This window comes from Erythrolamprus reginae, chromosome 1, assembly GCF_031021105.1.
Source record: "Erythrolamprus reginae isolate rEryReg1 chromosome 1, rEryReg1.hap1, whole genome shotgun sequence".
In the NCBI taxonomy this organism is placed as follows: Eukaryota; Metazoa; Chordata; class Lepidosauria; order Squamata; family Dipsadidae; genus Erythrolamprus; species Erythrolamprus reginae.
Window position 1 is genome coordinate 37554046 of NC_091950.1, and position 25456 is coordinate 37579501.

Genomic DNA, 25456 nt, shown 5'->3' on the forward strand with positions numbered 1-25456 from the left:
ATAATATAAATATGTGCCTCTGAATGTTTAATGATTCCCTTTTCTTTGACATTAAAATTACTGTTTGGTGCTAACTTGTCAAATTGCTCCAATGAGGAGGATCTCTTAACGAGACAGTCTCAAGTTATGCATTCCTTCTTTTACAGAGCCAGGTTATTGATCCGTTTAGACAAGTGTCTTCTAGTCTTCTGGCAGTTGATGCTATTCTAGATGCTTTGATTTCTGCAAAGTGGGGGCCTAATGCAATGTATAGGAGATGCCTCATCCCACGCAAAGGGAGTAGGATGAAGGCGTGCTGCATCCTTACGCTGTTTGACTCCTTGGTGATTTGCAATGCCATCAAATGATCATAGACTCCTTCTAGAATCTCTGTTTGGGTTGGGAATGAGTGGTATGTCACTGGTTCTCATTCCTTGTGTTCTGTCGGGCTCTCTGGTAGAATCCTCCCAAAAATTCACAGGTACAAATTTCAGACACACACACGTTTGAAAATTCAAAACAATGTTCTTTATACCAAAAATTCAAATAAACTAAGCACTCTTTTTGTATAGCAAAGAGCACTCGTCTCCGAACAAACTGGTAATTTGTACAAGTCCCTTATCAGTTCTGTGATACTTATCTTGCAGCTGTGAGGCAATTCACAGTCCTTCTTCTTTCACAAAGTGAAACACACTTTGCTCTGGTTTAGTTTCAAAGCGGGGGAAAATCAGCACACAAAAAGTCAAAGTCCCCTTTTTCTTTTCTTTTTCTTTTCTTTTTTCCCCCCCCCCTCTTTTTTCTTCTTCTTTTCTTTTTTTTTTCTTTTTAGGATAGAAATAAATTAGAACTATAACAATCATAATACTAAACACATTATTTAGAAAAGGAAGTTTTAGACCAACGATTAAGCAAACTTTAAGAAATACGATTCCGCTGACTGAATAGCCGGGAAAATAAAAAATAAATATAGCTGCAGATTGGCAGCGGGGTGGGGTGGGGAAGGGGCTGTCTTATGTTCAATGTTATTGTTAAATGTGGTTCGTTCGGCCCTATTGGAAACAATGATCAGATGCTTATGATATGAACACCTTGTCTTGTCAACACTGTTTTGTATTGTTTCTTTGTATATATTTGTATATAACCAATAAACATTATTTTATAAAAGGTGAAAAAAAAAGAAGAAGTCAAAGTCAGTAAAGCAGTCACGAAATACAACGATCAGATAATCCTCCACAATGGCCAAACCCACAGGCTGCTATTTATAGCAGCCTCACTAATTACCACAGCCTCACCCAACCACAGGTGGCCTCATTTTCTTTGATAATAATCTCTCAGTTGTTGTTGCCTATGCATCGCTCTCTGCATGCGTGGCTTTATCATTAACTCTTGTTCTGAATCCAAGGAGGAGCTAGATAATTGATCTCCTTCTGAGCTATCTGCCCCACTCTCCTCCTCCCTGTCACTCATGTCTTCTTGGTCAGAGGAGCCTTCATCAGCAGATTCCACCGGGGGCAAAACAGGCCTGCAGCATGTGGATGTCTCCCCCACATCCACAGTGCTTGGGGCAGGAGCAGGGCCAGAGCTAACCACAACACCTTGGGATCCATTCCAGTTGGTGTTGGTTGAAGCAGAAAAGTCTAGTCCATGTTTTGTGAGCTGCACAGACTCTCAAGAAGTTTCTGAGTGCAATGCAAGGTCCTGGGGCTCACTACTTCATGGGATGGGACCAAGATATTTGATTGGTCTGGATCCCACCAATTAAAATATACTGATTACAAAGTATACATCTTCTGCCATGGTGCTCCCCTTTTGGAACATCCTACCACCTGAGATTATTGCTGGCTTTCCAGAAAATTCTTTAAGAACTGGCTATTTTCCCAGGCATGGGGATTAGGAAGGTAGTGAAACTTGTGCGATTTTATAATTGTTGTTCGGGAATTATCCTCAGCATCTACATTTTGCTTTTTATTATGTGATGTTTTTAATCAGTTGTGCTATTTATATTGGTTTTTAAGTTATCTTTACCACCTAGAGTTGCCTTGGGAATCAGGCAGCTCTGCAGATCTAAATAAACGAAAACTAAAATAAATATACAGTATGTCATTGAGTATCCCTAGTTTTGTTCACCATAGGGGTTCTTGCATTATTCTCTGGAGGTCCCTGGAAGAGAAAATCAGCCTTTCTCTTTTCTTCTCTAACAGAGAGTTTCTGGTTCCTACATGACAAGAGATTAGAGCCTTTTCTTCAAGAATATAGATTACCCAAGACCAGGGGTAGGCGAAGTTGGCTCTTCTATGACTTGTGGACTTCAACCCCCAGAATTCCTAAGCCAATCATGCTAGCTCAGGAATTCTGGGAGTTGAAGTCCACCTGTCATAGAAGAGCCACCTTTGCCTACCCCTGCCCAAGACTATAGACCAGTGATGGCGAACCTTTTTTGGTTCATATGCCAAAAGGGGTGTGTGGGGATGTGCTAGCATGCGTGCATGTGCCCCCTCTCCCCCCCATCATGGATGCGCACCCCTCCCCGCGCTGCCTCCCGTGCATGCGCACAGGCCTTTCTGAAGCTTGATAGGTGAAAAAAATCCCCCAACGAACAAACCGGAAGTTCAGAAAACGCACTTCCAGTTTGCCAACTCTGCTGTTTTTTGCACATCCAGAAGACAAAACGGCCTTTGCCAAGGCCACAAATCAGCTGGCCAGCGCATGCATGCGGGCTGGAACTGAAACATGGCAAAGTCTTGTGTGCCCTCTGATATGACCGCGTGCTGAAACGGGGACTCCAGGAAGGATGTCTCCGTGACATCAAAGCTCCACCCCTGGAATTCCCTATTGGGATTCCCCACCTCCGTTGCGCCTCCCAACCGGCCAACAGCTCCATGGCTCTTCTGGGAAGGTGACAGCCGGACAGCGGTGCTTCTCGGCATTCTCCCGAACCCGAACCCGAACTTTTGCTGAACTTCCAGATTCGGCATTCAGGAGAATGCCGAGAAGCCCCCAGCTGTTTCAGAAGGTGACAGCCGGACGACGGCACCCAGCAAAGCACCCGTTTTTGCGATCCTGGGATTCCCCTCTTGGGATTCCCCTACAGCATTGCAAAAACGCGAAAGTCTGGAAGTGGGGTTTCCCATGGAGGGGCGTTTTGGCTTGAAAAAGGGGTAAACTTTGGCCTTGCATGCAGTAATCGGTTTTCCAGTGATTCCTATGGGAAACATTGTTTCATCTTACGAACTTTTCACCTTTCGAACCTCCTCCCGGAACCAATTAAGTTCGTAAGACAAGGTATCACTGTATGTCAAAGTTACGTTGTCAGGTTGTAATAGATCAGTTAATTATTTCCTAACATCTGAAGCTTTAAAATGGATTTTTGTGACATTGTACTTCTTTTTCTTTGACATATAAGGAAAGTGATTGGCAGTAAGACTTAGTAAATACAGGTACTTGCTGCTGTGTCATTCTTGAATTTGTACATAATTTTTATGTATAAAATATTATTTTGGACTATAATTGCTGCTTAATACAAACCAATGTCTTGTTTGTAAATTGCAAAATCACTATGGAATTTTGTGTAAATGCCTACGCTGAAACTCTTGGCTTACACCTTTATATTCATTACTCATATATATTTTGACTAACTTGTACCAATCTATTGAAGCTACTTAACCACCATACTTCCTTCTGGGAAATATCAAATTCTTTTTGTTTGTTTGAAAATGAGCAGATTTACTTATAAGAGTAGATTGTAGGATTCTGTATCTCTGAGTTGATTTTCCTTCTAAGCAGTATTTTTGGATTCTCATTATTCCTGCACAGGAAAATACTTTGTTAGATTGGCTTGGTTCCAGTAGGCTGGACACCTGCTCACCTAATAACCTCTCCCTAAAGATACATATAATTTCAACCTTTCTAAGCACTCAGAAGGGCATGAAGACCTGGCTCTTTCCCCAGGCATTTGGACCAGGCTGTTACATATAGTCCTCAGCTTTTATGTTGCCCTTTCAAATTTGACTTCTAAAAGAATCTTTAAACCAGGGAGTTGCCAGGCAGAAATAACCAAGACCATTTGTTGAATTCCCAGCATAGAAGAGAGCTAGGGATAGAGCCGTGGTGGCTCACTGGTTAGAATGCAGTACTGCAGACAGATTGCTGGCTGCCTGCAATTTGGCAGATTGAATATCATCAGGCTCAAGGTTGACACACCCTTCCATCCTTCCGAATTGGATAAAGTGAGGTCCCACATTATTGGGATCAATATACTGACTCTGTAAACCGCTTAGAGAAGTCTGTAAAAGCACCGTGAAGCGATATGTAAGTCTAAGTGCTATTGCTAAATGCTATTGAAGAGTTTATTATTGTTACCTCTAATTCAAGAATCTTGTCAACTAGTGGTCAAAGCTAAATTGGCACTAGATAAAGGTCAACAGAATTCATGGGGGGGGAGGGGGGGACCAAACTTAGTTCTCTTGTTGTAATGTAATAACTCTAAACTGATAACACTTTTAACCCACTTCCAGCTCAGTTTACTCTTCTCCTACAGGAGCATACATGTCCAAATACTTGTTGGTTCCATGTTAAAGTTGTAATATCAGCAGGAATGGAAGGTGACCGGTGTGGTCACGATAGGGCAGGGATAGGCAAAGTTGACTTGTCTATGACATGTGGACTTCAACTCCCAGAATTCCTGAGCTAGCATGATTGACTCAGCAATTCTGGGAGTTGAAGTCCACAAGTCATAGAAGAGCCAACTTTGCCTACCCCTGGGATGGGGCATCTCAAATAACCTGTTGATGCCTCATCAACTTTAAAAGTAAGTTAATTCATGTGTCTGGGATTTGTAGAGGAAGGAAAGATAGATCAGTTACATTCTGTGTCGGGTTTTACTGTTTATTTTTTAATTATAAATATTTTATTTACAAACAATACAAACAAAAAACATTTAAAAACATTTAAAAACATTGGACATTACATGGCAGACCTGTTTTTACAATTTTCATACTTATTTTATGCTTGTTTATTAATAAAGAATTAATATTTACAATTATTTACATTTTCTGTACATTATTCTCTCAAAAAGATCTTTCCTGTTTCTCCTTTATCCCCGGGTATTTTAATTTTCTTTCTTATCAATCGTTTGTTCTTTATTCTGACTATATCTCCGCCCCCACTCTTTTCCATCCAATAACAAAACCTATCCCAGCATTTATAGTAGTCTGAGTCATCTTTGCTTTTTAATTCCTGTGTTTAATCTATCCAGTTCAGCACATGACATTATTTTTTCAATAGCCTCTTCTTCTTTTGATAAATCATTATTTTTCTATGATTGTGCGAAAGTTATTCTCGCAGCTGTAGTTATGTGCAGGATCAAATATAATTGGTTTTTTTCCAAATTTCTCCCTTGCTATTCCCAGTAACAAAAAAATCTCTCTTTTTTTCTCTATTTTCTTAAACCAGCTCTGGGAAATGATTATTGTGAATCTGGACTGAGATCTGTTCTGGTTTCAGGCTGAATTCAGATAATAATCGGAATAAATGATTGCTCAGTGCATATCTTTGTAAAACATAACATCTTCTTTATTTCTCCTTTTTCTCCCATTCATACATCAGCTTTGCACGCAGTGTTTTCTTTTCTTATCTCTATCTTTAGTAGTTAAGCAAATTATCTTGGTAGTAACATAAAAACATTCCACAAGTCATTCTAAAATTTATGGGCTAATCAGTGCTAGCCAAGAGTCATAAAAGCAGGTAATAAATCACACATTTGATAGCTTACGCTCCGGAGCTTGTCATGGATGTGTCCATCTTGGGATGGCAAGATTGAATGAAATCAGTTTCTTCTTCTGTTCACACCCGTATGTGAGGTAACTGATTAACCAGTTCCTCACCTTCTAATATCTCTTCCCTGAGACTTGTTCTAACCTTTTCTGAGAACGTCGGAAGTAAGGGTTAACCCACCTTCAGTCCTCCTCACTCAATCCTGAATGCATCTTTTCGTCAATTGACTCCCCCTCCCCCTCCTCCTCCTCCTCTTCACTAACATACCTTTCTATCTATAAATCAGGCCCATCTGCCAATTCAAAATCGCTCTCTACTTCGGAACCTAAATAATCCTCAGGCTGAATGGGAGTATACACAACAAGATGTAATGGATTGACCAAAAATTAAACAGCCCTTGCAAAATTGTACTACTGTAACACTATCCTTAAAGCTGTCCGGAAGTTTCCTTTTGTATAGCCTTCCATAGACTTTGGATTGCAGTAGTACAAAACATGAAAAATATATAAGAAGTAGCAAATAAGCTCCTTAAAACCCACCTCTGTCATCAGGCATGGGAGAACTGAGATATTCCCTTCCCCCTAGGCCTATACAATTTATGCATGGTATGTTTGTGTGTATGTTTGGTTTTTAAATTAGGGTTTTTTAAATTATTTTAAATATTAGATTTGTTATATGTTGTTTTACTATTGTTGTTAGCTACCCCGAGTCTAGGGAGAGGGGCGGCATACAAATCTAATAAATAAATTAATTTTTTTTTTAAAAAGTAACTTTGTGCAAGTCACTTGGGCACAGAGTGGAGTGTCAAAATGAAGTGTCTCTGGAAAGTTTGGTACTGCTATTCTGAAGCTCGCTCTTCTGATCATGTGTCCATGTGAACAAAGAGTCACTCAATCTTGAACTGGCCATACCTTGACAATTCCAAGTCAGCAGATTTGAAGAGTCCTCTTGGACAAGCTGTCCAAAGAAACATATTTTTACATATGAACAGGCTGTACTCTAGAGGTATCATGGGGATTCCTTCCATGTGCATTTCAGCTTGGAAACCTTAAAGGACAGATATGGGAATAAACCTTATGTGAATCAAGGAATTAATTATTCCAAGAAAGCTGTATTCACATGACATATTTAACAAGCTCAGTTAATATTGATGGAGCCATATTTGTCCCACATGATAAACTTGTTGCCATTAAATAAAGGTGTTACTGTGTCACAGGAACCTTGCTTGCTTGTTTGTATTGCACAAGGTTGTGCAAACCTAGAAATGGATGAATTTAATAATCAGCTTAAATATGTGTGAATATAACCCCTATCTAGCAAACCTCACATTTTATGGGTTTGAACAATTTTATCTAAATTCTAAATCTAAATTTTTATGGAATATTTCTGCGTCTTGCGGAGTTTTTTACTTTAAAATTTTTTATTTGGTTTTTAATTGCAGATATGGGTATCAAGCAGTCATAAATACATTTCTCAGAAAGAAAATTGGGTATGCATTTATAAAAAATCTGTAATACAGTGATACCTTGTCTTACGAACTTAATTGGTTCCGGGAGGAGGTTCGTAAGGTCCAAAGTTCATAAGACGCTACAATGTTTCCCATAGGAATCAATGGAAAACCGATTAATGTGTGGAAGCCCAAAATTTACCCCTTTTTCAAGCCAAAGCGCCCGTTTTTATGCTGGTGGGATTCTCCTGAAGCTCCCCTCCATGGGAAAGCCAACCTCTGGACTTCCGCGTTTTTGCGCTGCTGTAGGGAAATCCCAGGAGGGGAATCCCAGGATCGCAAAAATGGGCACTCCACTGGCAACAGAAGTCTGGAAGTGTGGTTTCCCAGAAAGAGAAGCCTCAATGAAATTGCACCATCGCAAAAACACGGAAGTCCTTGAAACCCCACCTCTGGACTTCTGTGTTTTTGTGATGGTGCTATTTCACTGAGGCTTCCCTTGCTGGGAAACCCCACCTCTGGACTTCCGTTGCCAACAGAGCTCCCGTTTTTGCGATCCTGGGATTCCCCTGAGGCTCCCCTCCATGGGAAATCCCACCTCCTGACTTCCGTGTTTTTGCGATGCTGTAGGTGAATCCCAGGATCGCAAAAACAGGGGCTTCATTTGTAATGGAAGTCCGGAGGCGGGGCATCCCAGCGGCGGTGGCATGTTCATAAGGTGAAAAAAGTTCGTAAGAAGAGGCAAAAAAAATCCGAACTCTGGGTTCATATCTCGAAACGTTCATATGACAAGGGGTTCGTATGACAAGGTACGACTGTATTGTAGACAATGGCAACTACACAAATCTTGAGAGTTTTGTTTTCATTTTATTTCTAACTTAAGGGGAAAACAATTCTGTTTTGCATTGCATGTGTAACTTCTGCTTTACATATAATTTTAAATCATGGAATAAACTCAAATGGTTGAATTCACACAATACAATGAGTCTGAACACATTATACAATCTGTGAATGTTGATTTTTTTTTAAAAAAAAATTGATTTAGTATAACAGCAGTGGCAAAAAAAAAACAAAATTTGGAGATTGTTTAGATTAGGGGGACCAAGATAATAATGGGCCTGGAAGGAAAAATTTTTGAGGAATAAATGGAATCATTGGTTATGTTTAGTCTCAAAAAGACAAGACTGTAGAGACACACAGGAAGTGTCATAAGGAGTTTATGGCTTTCATGTAGAAGACAGGGCAGAAAACAGGATAAGAAAGAGCAGATTTAATTTACAAAGAAATTGTTTTGGTTTATACTGAAAAATGTCCTAGCTGTAAGAGCTATTTGACAATGAAAGGGGTGCCTTGGGGGATGGTGACCTCATCTTCAGAGATGTTTAAACAAATGCTGGATGATTACCTGCCAGAGAAACTATATCACTACATTTCTGTTGTGGCCAGAGTCTAGGACAGTGATGGCAAGCCCTTTTTCCCTCGGGTGCCAAAAGTGCATGCACATGTGCTAGTGAGCATGTGCGTGCCCTCACCCATAATTCAATGCCACCCTGCATCCCACACCCCTACACATGTATGTGTGACCCGGTGGGCCCAGTAGGCCCGTTTTTCACCCCCCACAGGCTCCAAAGGCTTCCCTGGAGCCTGAGGAGAGTGAAAACAGCCTCCTCTGCTGCCCCGGAGGCCCTCTGGAGGCTGGAAACAGTCCATTTCCCAACTTCCGGTGGGACCAGTAGGCCTATTTTTCACCCCCCACAGGCTCCAAAGGCTTCCCTGGAGCCTGAGGAGAGTGAAAACAGCCTCCTCTGCTTCCCCGGAGGCCCTCTGGAGGCTGGAAACAGTCCATTTCCCAACTTCTGGTGGGCCCAGTAGGCCAATTTTTCACCCCCCACAGGCTCCAAAGGCTTCCGTGGAGCCTGAGGAGAGTGAAACAGCCTCCTCTGCTGCCCGGAGGCCCTCTGGAGGCTGGAAACAGTCCATTTCCCAACTTCCGGTGGGCCCAGTAGGCCTATTTTTCATCACCCCCCCCCCCCACAGGCTCCAAAGGCTTCCCTGGAGCTGAGGAGAGTGAAAACAGCCTCCTCTGCTTCCCCGGAGGCCCTCTGGAGGCTGGAAACAGTCCATTTCCCAACTTCCGGTGGGCCCAGTAGGCCAATTTTTCACCCCCCACAGGCTCCAAAGGCTTCCGTGGAGCCTGAGGAGAGTGAAAACGCCTCCTCTGCTGCCCCGGACGCCCTCTGGAGGCTGGAAACAGTCCATTTCCCAACTTCCGGTGGGCCCAGTAGGCCCGTTTTTCACCCACCCCAGGCTTCAAAGGCTTCCCTCATGTCATATTTTATGATATACCAAACTGATTCACTAAGACTAAGTTCCTCATTTTATGCCTTCCAATGTGATGAATACTGTAACTTTAGATCAAGACATACACAGATACTACTGATAGGCTGGTTATAATGTACACCCTCATCGTTTTTTGGCTCCACTTACTAGTGATCCCTCATTGGTAGTCAAGGTGTGTAGTAAGATTCATGCTCGGCCCAGTGAAAATGATTTTAGATACCTTACAAAAGCTAATAATTAGCAATAATAAAATTCAATCACTAATTAAAATTATAAAATCCAACAACAGGAGGAGCAAACTTTAAGAAGTCAGCTTCAACTTCAAAGATAAAGCGTTATAAAGCCAAATTTGTTGCTGGTATTAAATGTAACAGGAGAGTGGAAAAAATGACTTGAAAAAATGGGACAGACTGTTTAAAGATAAGCAGTTCCAAATAACTCTGGTCTAATCAGAATAACTATAAAAAGCAGCTCACCATAGTGAGTGCCTTGGTCTCCAAAAGAATTGACACTTGGGACAAATTTTATAACACAATATATGCAGCAATGATAAAAATCCCATTCCCTCATTCATACTGTTTCAATTTTTGACCATCTGGAATCTCTGACTACTTTACAGTTGCCTTATGAAGACTAAGAAATGGAAAGCGTTATGAATTGGTATCTTAGCAAGTGTTGGTAAACAAGGTATCTACCCATTCTTCTAAATTTTAGATGGAATTGCCTTCAGTTTAATCCAGAAAAGTATCATGCTCACATGCTAAGAGCTGTAACCAGTAATGCAAAAATATTCCCCTTCTCCATATAAACAATAATTATCTAAAGTTTACCTTTTAATGAAGTTCCTGATTAGCCACAAAATGTTCTTCTTTCTCTCTCAGCTAGTTGTGATTTGTATAAATGTCCATCTTTGAAAGATAAGCTGCCTTGGTGGGTTGAGTCATTTGTTATCTTGGAGGTAGCAGATGACAGAGAGAGGGTTATGTGGGTTGAGACACTTCAGGCACATACGTGCCTAAGAAATAAGAACTAAGACGCCTTAAACAAGATCTAAGTATTGCCCACAAGATCATGTGCTGCAACGTCTTGCTTGTCGGCGACTACTTCAGCTTCAACCACAACAACACAAGAGCACACAACAGATTTAAACTTAATATTAACCGCTCCAAACTTGACTGTAAAAAATATGACTTCAGTAACCGAGTTGTCGAAGCGTGGAACTCATTACCGGACTCCATAGTGTCATCCCCAAACCCCCAACACTTTACCCTTAGATTATCTACAGTTGACCTATCCAGATTCCTAAGAGGTCAGTAAGGGGCGAGTACAAGTGCACTAGAGTGCCTTCCGTCCCCTGTCCTATTGCTCTCCTATATCTCCTATATCTTTCTTCTATTCCTATATCTCTTCTTCTATTCTTTCATTGATATGTTCTATTACTACAGTAGTCCCTCACCTATCGCTGGTGTTACGTTCCAGACCCGGCCGCGATAGGTGAAATCCGCGATGGGGAATTTATCGACTGATAGTACTTATTTAAGTATTTATATTGTAATTGTAAATTTGATAAGTTTTCATTGTTTTAAGTGTTTATAAACCCTTCCCACACTCTTACAAAATTTTAGATATATTTTTTTTGAAAAACCTGCCGATCGAGTTTCGCGGGCTGTTTAAATCTGCCGATCAACTTCCTCAGAAACCCGCGAACCAGCGAAGATCCGCGAATGATTTTTCTCATTAATATTTTTTGAAAACCCGCGATGAAGTGAAGCCGCAGTAGGTGAAGCGCGATATAGCGAGGGACTACTGTATATCTTCTTTTCTATTATTTCTTAGATATATTTTACTATGAGTATCTCCTCTATAACCTTCATCATGTATTTTACTATGTGTATATAGATATATAGCTACTAAAACCCTCATTATGTATTGGACTGACTAACTAACTAACTAACTAACTAACTAACTAACTAACTAACTAACTAAATAAATAAATAAATAAATAAATAAAAAATAAAAAAATAAAAAAATAAAAAAATAAAAAAATAAAAAATAAAAAAATAAAAATAGAAATGGAATTAATGTCATAGTTCTCTACTTTGTTTTCTTTCTTTAGCAGTGACTTATATTTCAGGAAACCTCCACTTAATGTACAATCACTTGCAAAGGCATATGTTTGCCTGCCTCTGAGCCACACTTGCCACCATCTGACTTCAAAACGGGTGGATATCATCCTTGACAATCCTATATTTCATACTTGCAATGCAGAATGAATAGAGTAGACAGACAGGACTCAGCACAGCAGCTAGAATCATGAATGGCTCTCAGAAAACAGAAATGGAAATTTGCTTGGCTTCCTAACATATTTACCAGATCGCACAAGGTTAATTTAAATCATTAAAGGAAAAGATGGTTGAGTCAATCTTTTACCCTTCTTCAGGTTTTTTAAGACATAAGGGTAAATATTATTCAGTGGAATTCTAAACAGTAAGTCATTCCAGTTTGGGTTTCTGCCATCACTGTCAAAATACCTTGATTCATAACTGGTTTTTTTAATGTTTTAGAATGATTCATTTAATAATAATTAAATATATTTTGCTACTTTAGATACTCTATCTTGCTTTAATGAGCAACTGCTGCACAAATCCCAGTGACCAGTTAGGTCCCACAGAGTGGGCCTTCTCCGAGTCCCGTCAACTAAACAATTATTATTATTATTATTATTATTATTATTATTATTATTATTATTATTTATTAGATTTGTATGCCGCCCCTCTCCGTAGACTCGGTCATTTGGCAGGACCCAGGGGAAGAGCCTTCTCTGTGGCGGCCCCGGCCCTTTGGAACCAACTCCCCCCAGAGATTAGAATTGCCCCCACCCTCCTCGCCTTTCGTAAACTTCTTAAAACCCACCTCTGCCATCAGGCATGGGGGGAACTGAGATATTCTTTCCCCTTAGGCCTTTACAATTTACGCATGGTATGTCTGTATGTATGTTTGGTTTTTATAATAAGTTTTTTTTTAGTTATTTTAGTATTGGATTGGATTGTTACATGCTGTTTTTGTCATTGTTGTTAGCCACCCCGAGTCTGCGGAGAAGGGCGGCATACAAATCCAATAAATGAATGAATGAATGAATGAATGAATGAATGAATGAATGAATGAATGAATGGCAAGCTATATCAGGCTAGCAATCAACAATTAGTCTGCCGCCCCAAGATTTGTATGCTGCCCCTCTCCAAGTCTGTGGAGAGGGGCGGCATACAAATCTAATAAATAAATAAATAAATAAATTACGGTACATGTTTTTTAAAAAATCTAATTTATTTCCAAATATGTTTTTCTGTCTGGACTGAGTAGAACTCTCCTTAGGGCTAACTTTAAATAGAAAAGAGGCCTCAAGATGTTTGAGTGTGTTAATACAATAAGATTATTTTCAAACAATCTTTTTGTAAATGTAGATGAAAAGATTCAGAAATTCCCACAATGGAAGAATAGATGGTGAAGTTAATGGAACAGGGGGAGATGGTGATGTTAACTACTTGCTTAAAGAAAAGATTTTGTATAACTGTTTCTTTTTGGAAACCACTTGTGGACTTTTTTGCAGCTGAAAGAATGCTATATTAATGAGATTTGAGAGAATTATTGTGTGATATTGAATTTTGCATCTAAAATTTGATGTATCTTAAATTGATAACAATTGAAAATTGGAAATTACTCCTTTTTTCTATTTCTTTTCTTGTTTCTTGTTTACCCCTTTGCACTGCTACGTCCCTATTTTTCCTTAATTTTTTTTGTTTTTATATCTTATCTGTTTTAGACATTTAATAAAGAAATGTAATTAAAAAATGAAAAACTTTGTATAAATGTGCATTTTAATAAGAAAAATGAATATCATATGAGTGAGGTTTTACTTTTCCATTAAACATATTTTTGTATTTTAAATTAATCCATTTTCTCTTTCTTTTCTCTCTCTCTATTCTTGGTAAATTACAAAACTTAACTGTTGTGCTTTCCTGGCACCTGAACTCAGAAACCACTTGTATAGAGTGCCCAGTTGTGCCTGATCTTTTTCCCCATAGAACTATGATCCTTCCCAAGGTTAATGGATAACGGCATACGTAGCCATTTTTGCCTACCTGGTAGGTGCCCGAAGAGATACCACTCTGTTCTTTGCACAAATAATGTATGTAGTCCAGATATGGAGCCTCCCACATATCTTGTGCCAGGCACACAGCTTTCCCTCCATATAGCAACTTCCATGATCCCAAGCTCACATGATTGAAAAAAATGTCCATAAATGACCAATTTCACAAAATAACAATATAAGCATGTCTGGATCAAGAAAGGAAGTTAACCATTTTGATGACTTGGTTTCATTTTAGGATATTATTATTATTTATTAGATTTATATGCCGCCCCTCTCCGTAGACTTGGGGCGGCTCACAACAATAACAAAAACAATGTAAAAAACAAATCTAATAATTTAAAAAACACTAAAAACCCCATTATTAAAAGCAAACACACACACAAACATTCCATGTATAAACTGTATAGGCCCGAGGGAGATGTGTCAGTTCCCCCATGCCTGACGACAGAGATGGGTCTTAAGAACTTTACGAAAGGCAAGGCGGGGGGGGGGGCGGGGGGCAACTCTGATATCTTGGGGGAGTTGATTCCAAAGGGTCGGGGCCGCCACAGAGAAGGCTCTTCCCCTGGGTCCCGCCAAATGACATTGTTTAGTTGACGGCACCCGGAGAAGGCCAACTCTGTGGGACCTAACTGGTCGCTGGGATTTGTGCGGCAGAAGCCGGTCCCGGAGATATTCTGGTCCGGTGCCATGAAGGGCTTTATAGGTCATAACCAACACTTTGAATTGTGACCGGAAACTGATCGGCAACCAATGCAGACTGCGGAGTGTTGGTGTGACATGGGCATATTTAGGAAAGCCCATATGTTTATAAGAGTATGCTACTGAGAGAAGTTGAATCCTAAGTAGGGTTATGATTCTAATTACAAATTGGTAATGTGATATGGATTCATGTTGGCCTTTCTGACACAATGGTGGATATGTCTTCATTTGCAAGAACAAACATAACGTCTTCCCCAGCCACACTTGAATTTGCTTGGAAGTTCTGTGTGATTCAAAAGCTTGCATACAGTCTTAAGTATTATCCTGTTTTATTGTTGTTCTTGTTTTGCATCTTAATTTTCACTGAAGTAGAAGAAAATAAAACGATTATGGATAAGATTAAGGTCAAAAAGCTATTCATAACATTTTAAAACCTCTTGATTTACTTCTTGGGCTTGTTTGCTAATTTCACAACTCTCTCTTTCCTCTCCATCCCTCCCTTCTCTCCCCCTACCCCCGGCACAACAGGAATCATTAACCAGTGGCAGCAAGAATCGAAGGACAAAGTGATTTCTCTATTGCTAACCCACCTGCCTTTGCTGAAGCCAGGGAATATTGAAGGAAAAGTGGAATACATGAAACTACTTCCCAAAATCCTGGCTCACTCAATTGAACACAACCAACACATAGAGGAGAGCAGGCAACTCCTGTCCTATGCTTTGATCCATCCTGCCACATCCCTGGAGGACAGGAGTGCCCTTGCCATGTGGTTGAACCACTTGGAGGACCGCACATCGGGTACCTTTGGCAGCCAAAACAGAGGCCGGTCCGACTCGGTGGATTATGGGCAGTCACATTACTATCACCAAAGACAGAACTCGGATGATAAACTCAATGGGTGGCAGAGCTCTCGGGACTCTGGTATATGTGTGAATGCCTCCAGCTGGCAAGATAAAAACCTGGGGTGTGAGAATGGCCACCTCCCTCTCTATTCTTCGTCCTCTGTTCCTGCAACTATCAACACAATTGGGACTGGCACAGGCACAAGTAAGTCAGTAATGTTTTTAAAGGTTGATGCTTCGCACCAGGTTACCAGATATGTCTGCCTCCAGAATTCAATATCGGGCACTTCATTTCTAACCCACTGCGACACTGAATAAGAAATTATAGAGGCAGAATAGGTAAAAGCAATAAACCAATAGGGCAGAAATATTTTATAACTTCAATGTAATTTTAATGGTGTTTTACACATCAGTACCTGATGTAAATAAGATGTACAGTGGTACCTCTACTTACAAACGCCTCTAATTGCGAATTTTTCTAGATAAGAACCGGGTGTTCAAGATTTTTTTGCCTCTTCACAAGAACCATTTTCCACTTACAAACCCGAGCCTCTGAAACTGTAACCGGAAAAGGCAGGGAGAAGCCTCTGTGGGGCCTCTCTAGGAATCTCCTGGGAGGAAACAGGGCTGGAAAAGGGAGGAAGAAGCCTCCGTGGGGCCTCTCTAGGAATCCCCTGGAAGGAAACAGGGCTGGAAAAGGCGGGGAGAAGCCTCCATGGGGCCTCTCTAGAAATCTCCTGGGAGGAAACAGGGCTGGAAAAGATAGGAAGAAGCCTCCGTGGGGCCTCTCTAGGAATACCCTGGGAGGAAACAGGGCTGGAAAAGGCGGGGAGTAGCCTCCATGGGGCCTCTCTAGGAATCTCCTGGGAGGAAACAGGGCTGGAAAAGACAGGAAGAAGCCTCTGTGGGGCTTCTCTGGGAATCTCCTGGGAGGAAACAGAGCCTCCACCCTCCCTATGGTTTCCCCAATTGCACACATTATTTACTTTTACATTGATTCCTATGGGAAAAATTGCTTCTTCTTATAAACCTTTCTACTTAAGAACCCGGTCACGGAACAAATTAAGTTCGCAAGTGGAGGTACCACTGTAGTAGAAAAAGACTTGCAAACAATCAGATAGCAATTGTCTGGCAAATTTTTCACAATCTGTCTTCTCCATTCTTTATTAGAACAAACATATGATGCAAAATAAAACCAGTGTAGATAGTCCTCAATTTAAAGCCATTCATTTAGCTACTGTTTGGTCATACGGTCTAAATTCAGCTGCTTGGCAACCAGCATGTATTTACAATAGTTGCAACATCCCAGAGTTATGTTATTTCCACTGGTGACCTTCCCATCAACTTCCCACCAGCAAAGTGAATGGGGAAAATCCAATTCACTTAACGACCACATGAGCCACACAACAACTGCAGTGATTCACTTAAATGAGGCGAAAATGATTGTGAAATCAGGTGCAAATCACTTAACAATTGCCTTGCTGAGGAACAAAAATTATCTTCCCAATTGTCGTCCTAAGTCAAGAACTTCCTGTAGTGTAATCAAAATTTCTCTGTACCACCACCCATGCATATACAGTAAGATCAGAGGTGGGCTGCTAAGGTGGAACGGTGATTTTGCTACCTGCCCAGGTGCAGTAGCAGAATTGCGCTGGACTCTGCTAGCACTCAGAGCCACGGGAGCGAGCACACATCAGTGTTCCACCTTAGCAGCCCACCTATGAGTAAGATACACTGTGTAATAATAATAATAATAATAATAATAATAATAATAATAATTTATTGGATTTGTATGCCGCCCCTCTCCGTAGACTCGGGGCGGCTAACAACAATGATAAAAAGCAGCATGTGACAATCCAATAATAAAACAACTAAAAACCCTTATTATAAAACCAAACATACACACAGACATACCATGCATAACTTGTAATGACCCTAGGGGGAAGGAATATCTCAACTCCCCCATGCCTGGCGGTATAAGTCTTGAGTAGTTTATGAAAGACAGGGAGGGTGGGGGCAATTCTAATCTCCGGGGCAAGTTGGTTCCAGAAGGCCGGGGCCGCCGCAGAGAAGGCTCTTCCCTTGGGGCCCGCCAAACGACATTGTTCAGTCGATGGGACCCGGAGAAGGCCAACTCTGTGGGACCTTATCGGTCGCTGGGATTCGTGCGGTAGCAGGCGATTCCGGAGGTAGTCTGGTCACATAGATGTTTTCTCTGCAGTGAATATGTTCTAAGAAGAGGATAATACTGAGATAAAGTAAAGGAATTTAATCCGTCATGTAGAACAGCCAACTGATTTATTATAGCTTCAATTTTCTTTGTGGTGTGCTAAACGATTTTCATGTAGATTTAATGTACAGAACCGATGATCATCCAGGTGTAGCTGAAACAGAACTCGGAGCATCCTTCAACACCAGATGATGCTAGGACAGGGCTGTCAAACCCATGGCCTGCAGGCCGGATGGCATCACGCACTGACCATGCCCATACCCAGTTTAGCAAAGGGGAGAAAAGTCCCGATACATCACATGACGCCGCTAGTTTGACACTCCTTTGCTACAGCATCATCATGCGTGTCAGGATCTAGCTGTTCCTTTCTGACCATGAGCATTGCTTCTTAATCCTCTGCATCTTTATAGCTGATTATGAAACAGCGTAGACGTGAGGATGGCAAAAAGCCAGTTCAGATTTGCATATGCAAAAGCAGACAGACAAAACATGCGACTGTTACAACAACTACCAACACATTAAACCAAGCGGTTATATAGAAAATTTATTGTGGGAAGGATCAGTTTGACCTCTCATTCTGTGTGTGGGAAACCCACACTTAAAGCAATGGGACTAATTCATAGTTCTTCTTTTGTTCTTTCGCATTCCTTGTTTTCCTTCTTTCTTCTTCCTTGTGGAATACATTACATATTTTGTTGCACCAGTTCTGCATTTCTAATCAATTTGTTTTAATATTTACTTATAGAAGAACAGATATTTTCATGTAACAGTGTCTGCAGAAGGCAGCAATGGTGGGACAGCAACTACAGACTATCCTAAATGAAGTGGGTTATCTGAACCTCATTCAGTCAGGATTTAGACCTTGTATTAGGCATCACCTTGGGGAAAGATTGAACGAACTTGAGAAAAGACTGCGCAGTTCCGAAACTGAAACAAGTTGCCTTAATTTTGTTTACTAAGAAATGCAACGAAGAGAAACTTGGACAGGCTTTCAAGATTTTGTTGCTGTAGTCTACAACAGTGGTTCCCAAACATTTTCAGTCCACCGCTCCCTTGGTGCTACAAACTCATCCTCATTGCCCTCCACCCCCCTCAGGTGGCCGTGGCTCGGTGGTCAGGTGACTGGGTGGGCATAAAATGTAAAATGTGGTGAAACTCACTTAACAACGCTCTTGTTTAGCAGCCAAAATGTTAGGCTCAATTGTGGTCATATGTCTTTCTTTCATTCGTTCCTTCTTCTCTCCCTTCACCCTCCTTTCTTTCTTTTTATTTCTTTCTGTGTGTCTTCCTTCCTACCATCTTTTTCTTTCTGTCTTCCTTCCTACCATCTTTCTTTCTTTCTTTCTTCCTTCCTTCCTTCCTTCCTCCCTCCCTCCCACCCCCTTTCTGTCTTTATCTTTGTTTCTTTTTTCTTCTTCCTTTCCCTTCCTCCTTTCTTTTTCTTTCTGTCTTCCTTCCTTCCTACCTACCATCTTTCTTTCTTTCTTCCTTCCTCCCTCCCTCCCACCCCCCTTTCTTTCTGTCTTTATCTTTGTTTCCTTTTTCTTTTCTTCTTCCTTTTCCTCCCTCCTTTCTTTTTCTGTATGTCTTCCTTCCTACCATCTTCCTTTCTTTCTTTCTCTTTCTTTCTTTCCTTTTTCTTTCCTCCTTTCTCCCACCTTTCTTTTTCTGTCTATTTACCTTCTTACCATCTTTCTTTCTTTCTTTCTTACTTCGTACGAGCCCTGCTCCTTTCCACTCCATCTGACCTGTGTCCCATTGTGAGATGGGCATCTTACTGGAGTTTAACAGCTCCGTGTGTCTGTTGGCTGGTTTTCTGGAATCTTCATCAGTTGTATTGGATTGTGTTAGTGATAAAAGGACAATAAACATCAATAATTGTCCTTTCTTCTCAGTAATACCATCCAGTACAACTGATGAATCTTCCTTGATAAGAAGCAAAACGGCATTGTCTTTCTCCAAAAAAAATCAGTCCAGTTGCCTTTTCAAAAAAAGAAACAAAACACTTTTGAGAGAACCAAACTGGTTGCCCTGATCTTGTGACCTGATTGGGGTATATCCCTACTCATCCCACAACATTTCTTTGTTATTTTGGGTACTCTTTAACAGGAATCATCTGGGCTTTCAGCAGAATTGAAAAATAGGAGACCCTGTTTTGAAGCAGTTACATTCAGCCTGAACTGAATAGTTCAGTTTGGTAGGAAAAGGAGGGGGTCATCCAGTGATTGGTGACTTGTCTGATACTACAGATAAAACCAATCCCGTTTAAGTGGTTTATTGGAAATGAGATGTTAAGAGTACTTAAGATGTTAAGATCATATGGAAAGGACCATAATGCTTTCAGTTTATGCTCCATCTCTGTGGAAGAGTTTGCTTAAATTATATACCACATTTATGTTGCACCATAGTTGTTTGAAGATTCTTGGTGGCTTACAACATGAAAAACAAAAATAATAAAAAATAGAACTGCGAAAGCCAACAGGAAAGACTACAGAGTTTACCCATGGATGTCCATTCTTGGTGGTACTTTACAATGGGGTTAAAACATAGCTTGTCTGCAGAACATTTAAGAATGGAATTGGTTAGGAAAATATGGGTGCTGCATTGGGATAAGACATTTTACTGTTTTAAGCATTGCGTGTTCAGTGTTTTGTAAATCTCTAGAGTCTAGAAGATCAGGTGTAAGTAAATAGTGTAAATAAATAAAATTGTATGTTCTAATATTCATAATTCAATCTACCACCTTCACTTCCTTCCATACATTGAACAACTCATTGAGACCAGACACTTCATGCAGATCTCTTACACTCATCACTTTTCTCTTATGGTTCCACGGACACACAATACCACTTATTTTCCTTTCATTTCATTCCATCCATTCATTTGTAACCATTACCATTCTTTTTTGCTCGCTTTTCAGTGTTACAACTGTTTTCTTTGTACGACATTAAGAGTCAATGTTGAGTTAGCTTTATAAGTCTACTAGAGGAAGGCTGTCCATATCTATCACACATGCTTTTAGAAATGCCACGAAGCCTTTTCAATGGGCAGGTTCTCATCCAGGTGAACCTGCCCCACCAAAGGCAGATGTGGCTTCCTTTGAGCATCGTCTGCTTCTCATTGGGCGATCCTTTCTGAGTCAGTCTCTGCTTCGTGCACAATGTTCCATTCAGCTACACTTCTGGCATGAAGCACCCTTTCCCACCGAAAGAGCTGCTACGTAATACCTATTTTTCCTTTGGCCTGAATGTTCTCTCCATGTCATTCCTACACAAATAGCCCTTGTCCCAGGCCAAGATACTTCCTGACTTGCTACAATGAGGCCGTTCTGCTCTCACCAGGACCACAGCTTGCTCTGCCTAACACGTCGCTCTTGTTCAACAGGAGCTTTGCGGAATTGCTCCCCTGCTGCAAAATTTACAAAGTAGGATTTTAAATACAGCGCATGCATTTAGAATCTGAAGATTGTGTATCCATATGGTGTATAGATGCATGCTTTTGAAAGGCAGGGGCTTTTTTTAGTCGTTCACAGTCTAAATTTAACATTTTTACTTAAAGAAGTGTTAACAGTCTTTCACTTGCATTATAAAATGAAAGCATACAGATGGAGATCTACCGTCAGATGAACACCTGGACTCGATTTACTTGTTTGTTTTTTGCAATCCCCTCAAGATTATGATGCTAAAATTCTATGCCAACCGCCTACCTGCCGGAGTTAAATTTTCTGCTTCTTTAAAATCGTTGGTAAAATAGTGAATAATGCTATAATAAACTAAAAAGCATAGTTTTTTAAAAACAAACCTAACCTGCCCTCCCTCTGCAATCGCCTGTTCCAAAGGATACCAGAAAAGGAAAGGCTCCTGCTGTAGAAATATTGCCTATTTAGAGAGAGTCAGACTTCATCTAATGTACAGATATTATTGAAGAGGATTTCCTTCACCAATAATCATGATGGCTGAGGCTCTTGAGAGATGTAGTATCCCGTGGGTTGCTCTGGTTTTTGGTTGGATCAAAATCAAAAAGTTATAATATATATTTTTAAATAAACTTTCCATCCTGCTCTGGAGCTTAAATACTGTCAGATGTGATAACAGCTAAAAATACATTAAGATCAATGTAGTAAAGCAATCTGGTATGAAACATATAGGTAGAATCGCACATTAAAATATCCAGATACCAAATCACAGAATTTCCCAAACTGTAGTCCAGTATCCATCTATCTATCCATTCATTCACTCAAACAAACACACACACACAGAGAGTGTGTGTACTGTATGTCACAGAAGTGATTACACCCCCTCACATTTTGTAAATATTTAAGTATATCTTCTCATGTGACAACACTGATGAAATGACACTTGGCTACAATATAAAGTAGTGAGTATACAGCTTGTATAACAGTATAAATGTGCTCTCCCCTCAAAATAACACAACAGCCATTAACGTCTAAACTGCTGGCAACAAAAGTGAGCACATAAAAAGATATACTTAAATACAGTGATACCTCATCTTATGAACCCCTCATCATATGAACTTTTCGAGATAAGAACGTGGCGTTTAAGATTTTTTTGCCTCTTCTTCCGAACTATTTTCAGCTTACAAACCCGCTGCCACCACTGGGATGCCCCGCCTCCAGACTTCCATTGCCTGCCGAAGTGCCCATTTTCGCACTGGTGGGATTCCCCTGAGGCTCCCCTCCATGGGAAACCCCACCTCTGGACTTCCGCGTTTTTGCGATGCTGCGATTTCACTGAGGCTTCCCTCGCTGGGAAACCCCAACTCCGGACTTCCGTTGCCAGCGAAGCACCCATTTTTGCGATGGTGGGATTCCCCTGCTGGGATTCCCCTGCAGCATCTCAAAAACGCGGAAGTCCAGAGGTGGGGCTTCCCATGGAAGGGAGCCTCAGGGGAATCCCACCAGCGCGAAAACGGGCACTTCGGCTGGCAAAAGGGGTGGATTTTGGGCTTGCACGCATTAATCGCTTTTCCATTGATTCCTATGGGAAACATTGTTTCGTCTTATGAACTTTTCACCTTACGAACCTCATCCTGGAACCAATTAAGTTTGTAAGACAAGGCGTCACTGTATTTACAAAATGTGAGGGATATACTCAGTTCTGTGTGTGTGTGTGTATGTGTGTGATTTCATTGAGGCCTGCATCAGGGTTCTATTTGACCTGTTTGTCACTCATGTCAGGGGATTCTGTGGTGGATCTTCCCGTGCAAATACTCGTATTTGCTCAGCAAGCAAGGAGCTATGCATTTAGGGGGACCCACAAATTGGGGGTCATCTAAATAGGAGACTATAATTTAGTTCCAGATCAAATGCAAGATTTCTTTGAAATTAGTTGGCCAAAAAGCCTAAAGCCATTCCATCTTGGGAAGATTCATTTCAAGTCTCTTCCTTCCCACCCAACTCTGGCAACTTCCAGGCACCGATTAAGCATTGTAATACTAGCACTTCATTCTGGTCAAGGTCTGGGAGAGAGGTAAAGAGTTCCAAGGAAATCTACAAAGTAGAAATTTTGGGGCAGAATTCTCCTCCCTTCACCACTGGGGCTACTCCTTGAGGAAGAAGAACCACTGAAAAACAGTGTCCTTAGTCCAATCCCTTGGAGATCCTGAAATATTTTAAATAAGATCAGAGTAAGTAACTTCAGCTATTTTTATTTTGCCTTTAGGGTTGTCCCCAGATTTATCAATGATTTCTCTGGCAGTTGAAAACAAATGTAGTTTGCTTAACCCGATTTTTTCAGAGCAGAGCCACAGAAGAGGGATGGTTGAACTTTAGAAGGTATGTTTTAGGTCACACAAGGCAATGATAGATTCAGGGAGCTTTGGAAACATTATAATCTTGTTCTACAATGACAATATACAATATTGTGAGCTGAGGTGGTGCAGCAGGTAGAGTACTGTACTGCAGGCCAGTAAAGCTGACTGTAGATCTGCAGGTCAACAGTTCAAATCTCATCACTGGCTCAAGGTTGACTCAGCCTTCCATCTTTTCGAGGTGGGTAAAATGAGGACCCGGATTATGGGGGCAATAGGCTGGTTCTGTTAAAAACCGCTATTGCTAACATGTTGTAAGCCATCCTAAGTCTAAGGAGAAGGGCGGCATAAAAAATTGAATGAATAAATGAATGAATGAAAGGAAAGAAGGAAAGAAAGAAAGAAAGAAAGAGTGACTACCCTGTTTTCCCCAAAATAAGACATCCCCTGATAATAAGCCCAATCAGGCTTTTGAGTGTATGGCAATAAGGCCAATCGCTTATTTCAGGGTTCAAAAATATATAACCCGAAAATAAGGGTTTGTTTGTTTGTTTGTGTGTGTGTGTGTGTGTGTGTGTGTGTGTTTATTTATTTATTTATTTATTTATTTATTTATTAGATTTGTATGCCGCCCCTCTCCATAGACTCAGGGCGGCTCACAGCAATAATAAAAACAATGTGCAATAACAAATCTAATATTTAAAAATATCTCAAAAGCCCATTATTTAAAAAAGACATACACACAAACATACCATACATAACACTATATAGGCCAGGGGGAGATGTCTCAATTCCCCCATGCCTGACGGCAGAGGTGGGTTTTAATGAGTTTATGAAAGGCAAGGAGGGTGGGGGCGATCCTAATCTCCGGGGGGAGCAGTAATTGCAATTTTTCAACTACCTTTTTAAAAAAATTAGATCTCTAAGATTTATTTTTGGAACCAGATACACAATTTTATTTCATAATAGAAACAATAGTTTATACCATCCCATAACTGCATGTAGGCAGGGGTTGCCATTCCCGCCACTTACCAGTCCGATTTGTGCACAGCTCTGGGTGACCACCGGGCATGCGCCTCCAAGTGAGATTTTGCTTCTGCGCATGCACAAGAAGCAAAATCTCGTGACGGGACACACGCACATGTGAGAGAGTGGTGGGTTTTTTGCTTCCACACAGAAGCAAAAAACCACCAAAATATCTCTCTTGCACATGTCCTCTTCATTTTTGCTACCAGTGCGCAGTGTGGCTCGTACCGGGTAGCAACCCAATACTGACTGCATGTTTGTTGGTGGCCAATTAATATTTCTATTCCACCGTTAAAGAATATAACGGCTAGAAAATAAGAAATCGGCGCAAAACCAACAGCGACCAACCATTATAATTATTGCTGCAATTCCATGCATTATTATTAAGCCATTAGGAATGGAAGAAGTTGTTGACCTGCTATGATCACCAGAAACGGTGCCCTTTAGATATTCCTGTCGCAAGTTGCCCTTCGCCGCACTCCACTTTAAGTCCAATTTGTACAAGATATAAAATGTGATTGACAGTCGCATTAGTGGGCGATGAATAATCTTCATCAGAATTCGTCAGAAATACCATACTATGAAATATTTTTATCTGAACTAACGCCAGTTGTAAAGGGCAGGTCGGGAAAAAAACTGACTTGCCCTTTACAAAATTCATCAAAAATGCTACATAGTGGAATAATTTTTATCTGAACAATCACCAGTTACAAAGGGCAGGTCAGCTGTGAGTTTTTATGCTCGTATCATTTTGTAATGGTTGGTCATCGCATTTAGAGGGAGACAATATATCTGTACCTAAATCCCCTTACACAAGCGTAAGCAATGAAATGTCAGATTCAGTTACTGCAGAACAAATTTTAGGAATCTTGATTTCCAGGATTGATCAGCCGCCAAAGCAAATATTAAAGGCTGATACTACCATGTTTCCCCTAAAATAAGACCCATTCGGAAAAGCCCTATCATGTTTTTTTAACTCAAATTAACTCAAAGCTCAAATTAAGCCCTACCTCTAAAATTAGCCCTAATTAAGATCTCGTGCACCCCAGGGCAGTGTTCCCTCTAATTTTTTTTTGGGGGGGGCGGAAAAGTATAGTGTCTGAGCGGCAGTCCCTTCGGGACTGGGTGGTACAGAAATAATAAACAAATAAATAAACAAACAAACAAATAAATAAAAAACCCACCCTGTTTTGCCTCAG

At 40.7% G+C, this 25456-nt stretch overlaps 1 protein-coding gene across 5 annotated transcripts in view; it reads left to right on the forward strand.

Annotated features, from left to right (window-relative positions):
* SAMD4A (sterile alpha motif domain containing 4A) overlaps nucleotides 1-25456 on the forward strand; it is a 185804-nt gene that overhangs the window by 104293 nt on the left and 56055 nt on the right. For all 5 annotated transcript variants that reach the window (XM_070749541.1, XM_070749530.1, XM_070749568.1 and 2 more), the window contains exon 3: nucleotides 14919-15437. In XM_070749541.1, coding sequence (XP_070605642.1) covers nucleotides 14919-15437 — 519 coding nt within the window. The remainder of the gene's footprint in view (nucleotides 1-14918; nucleotides 15438-25456) is intronic.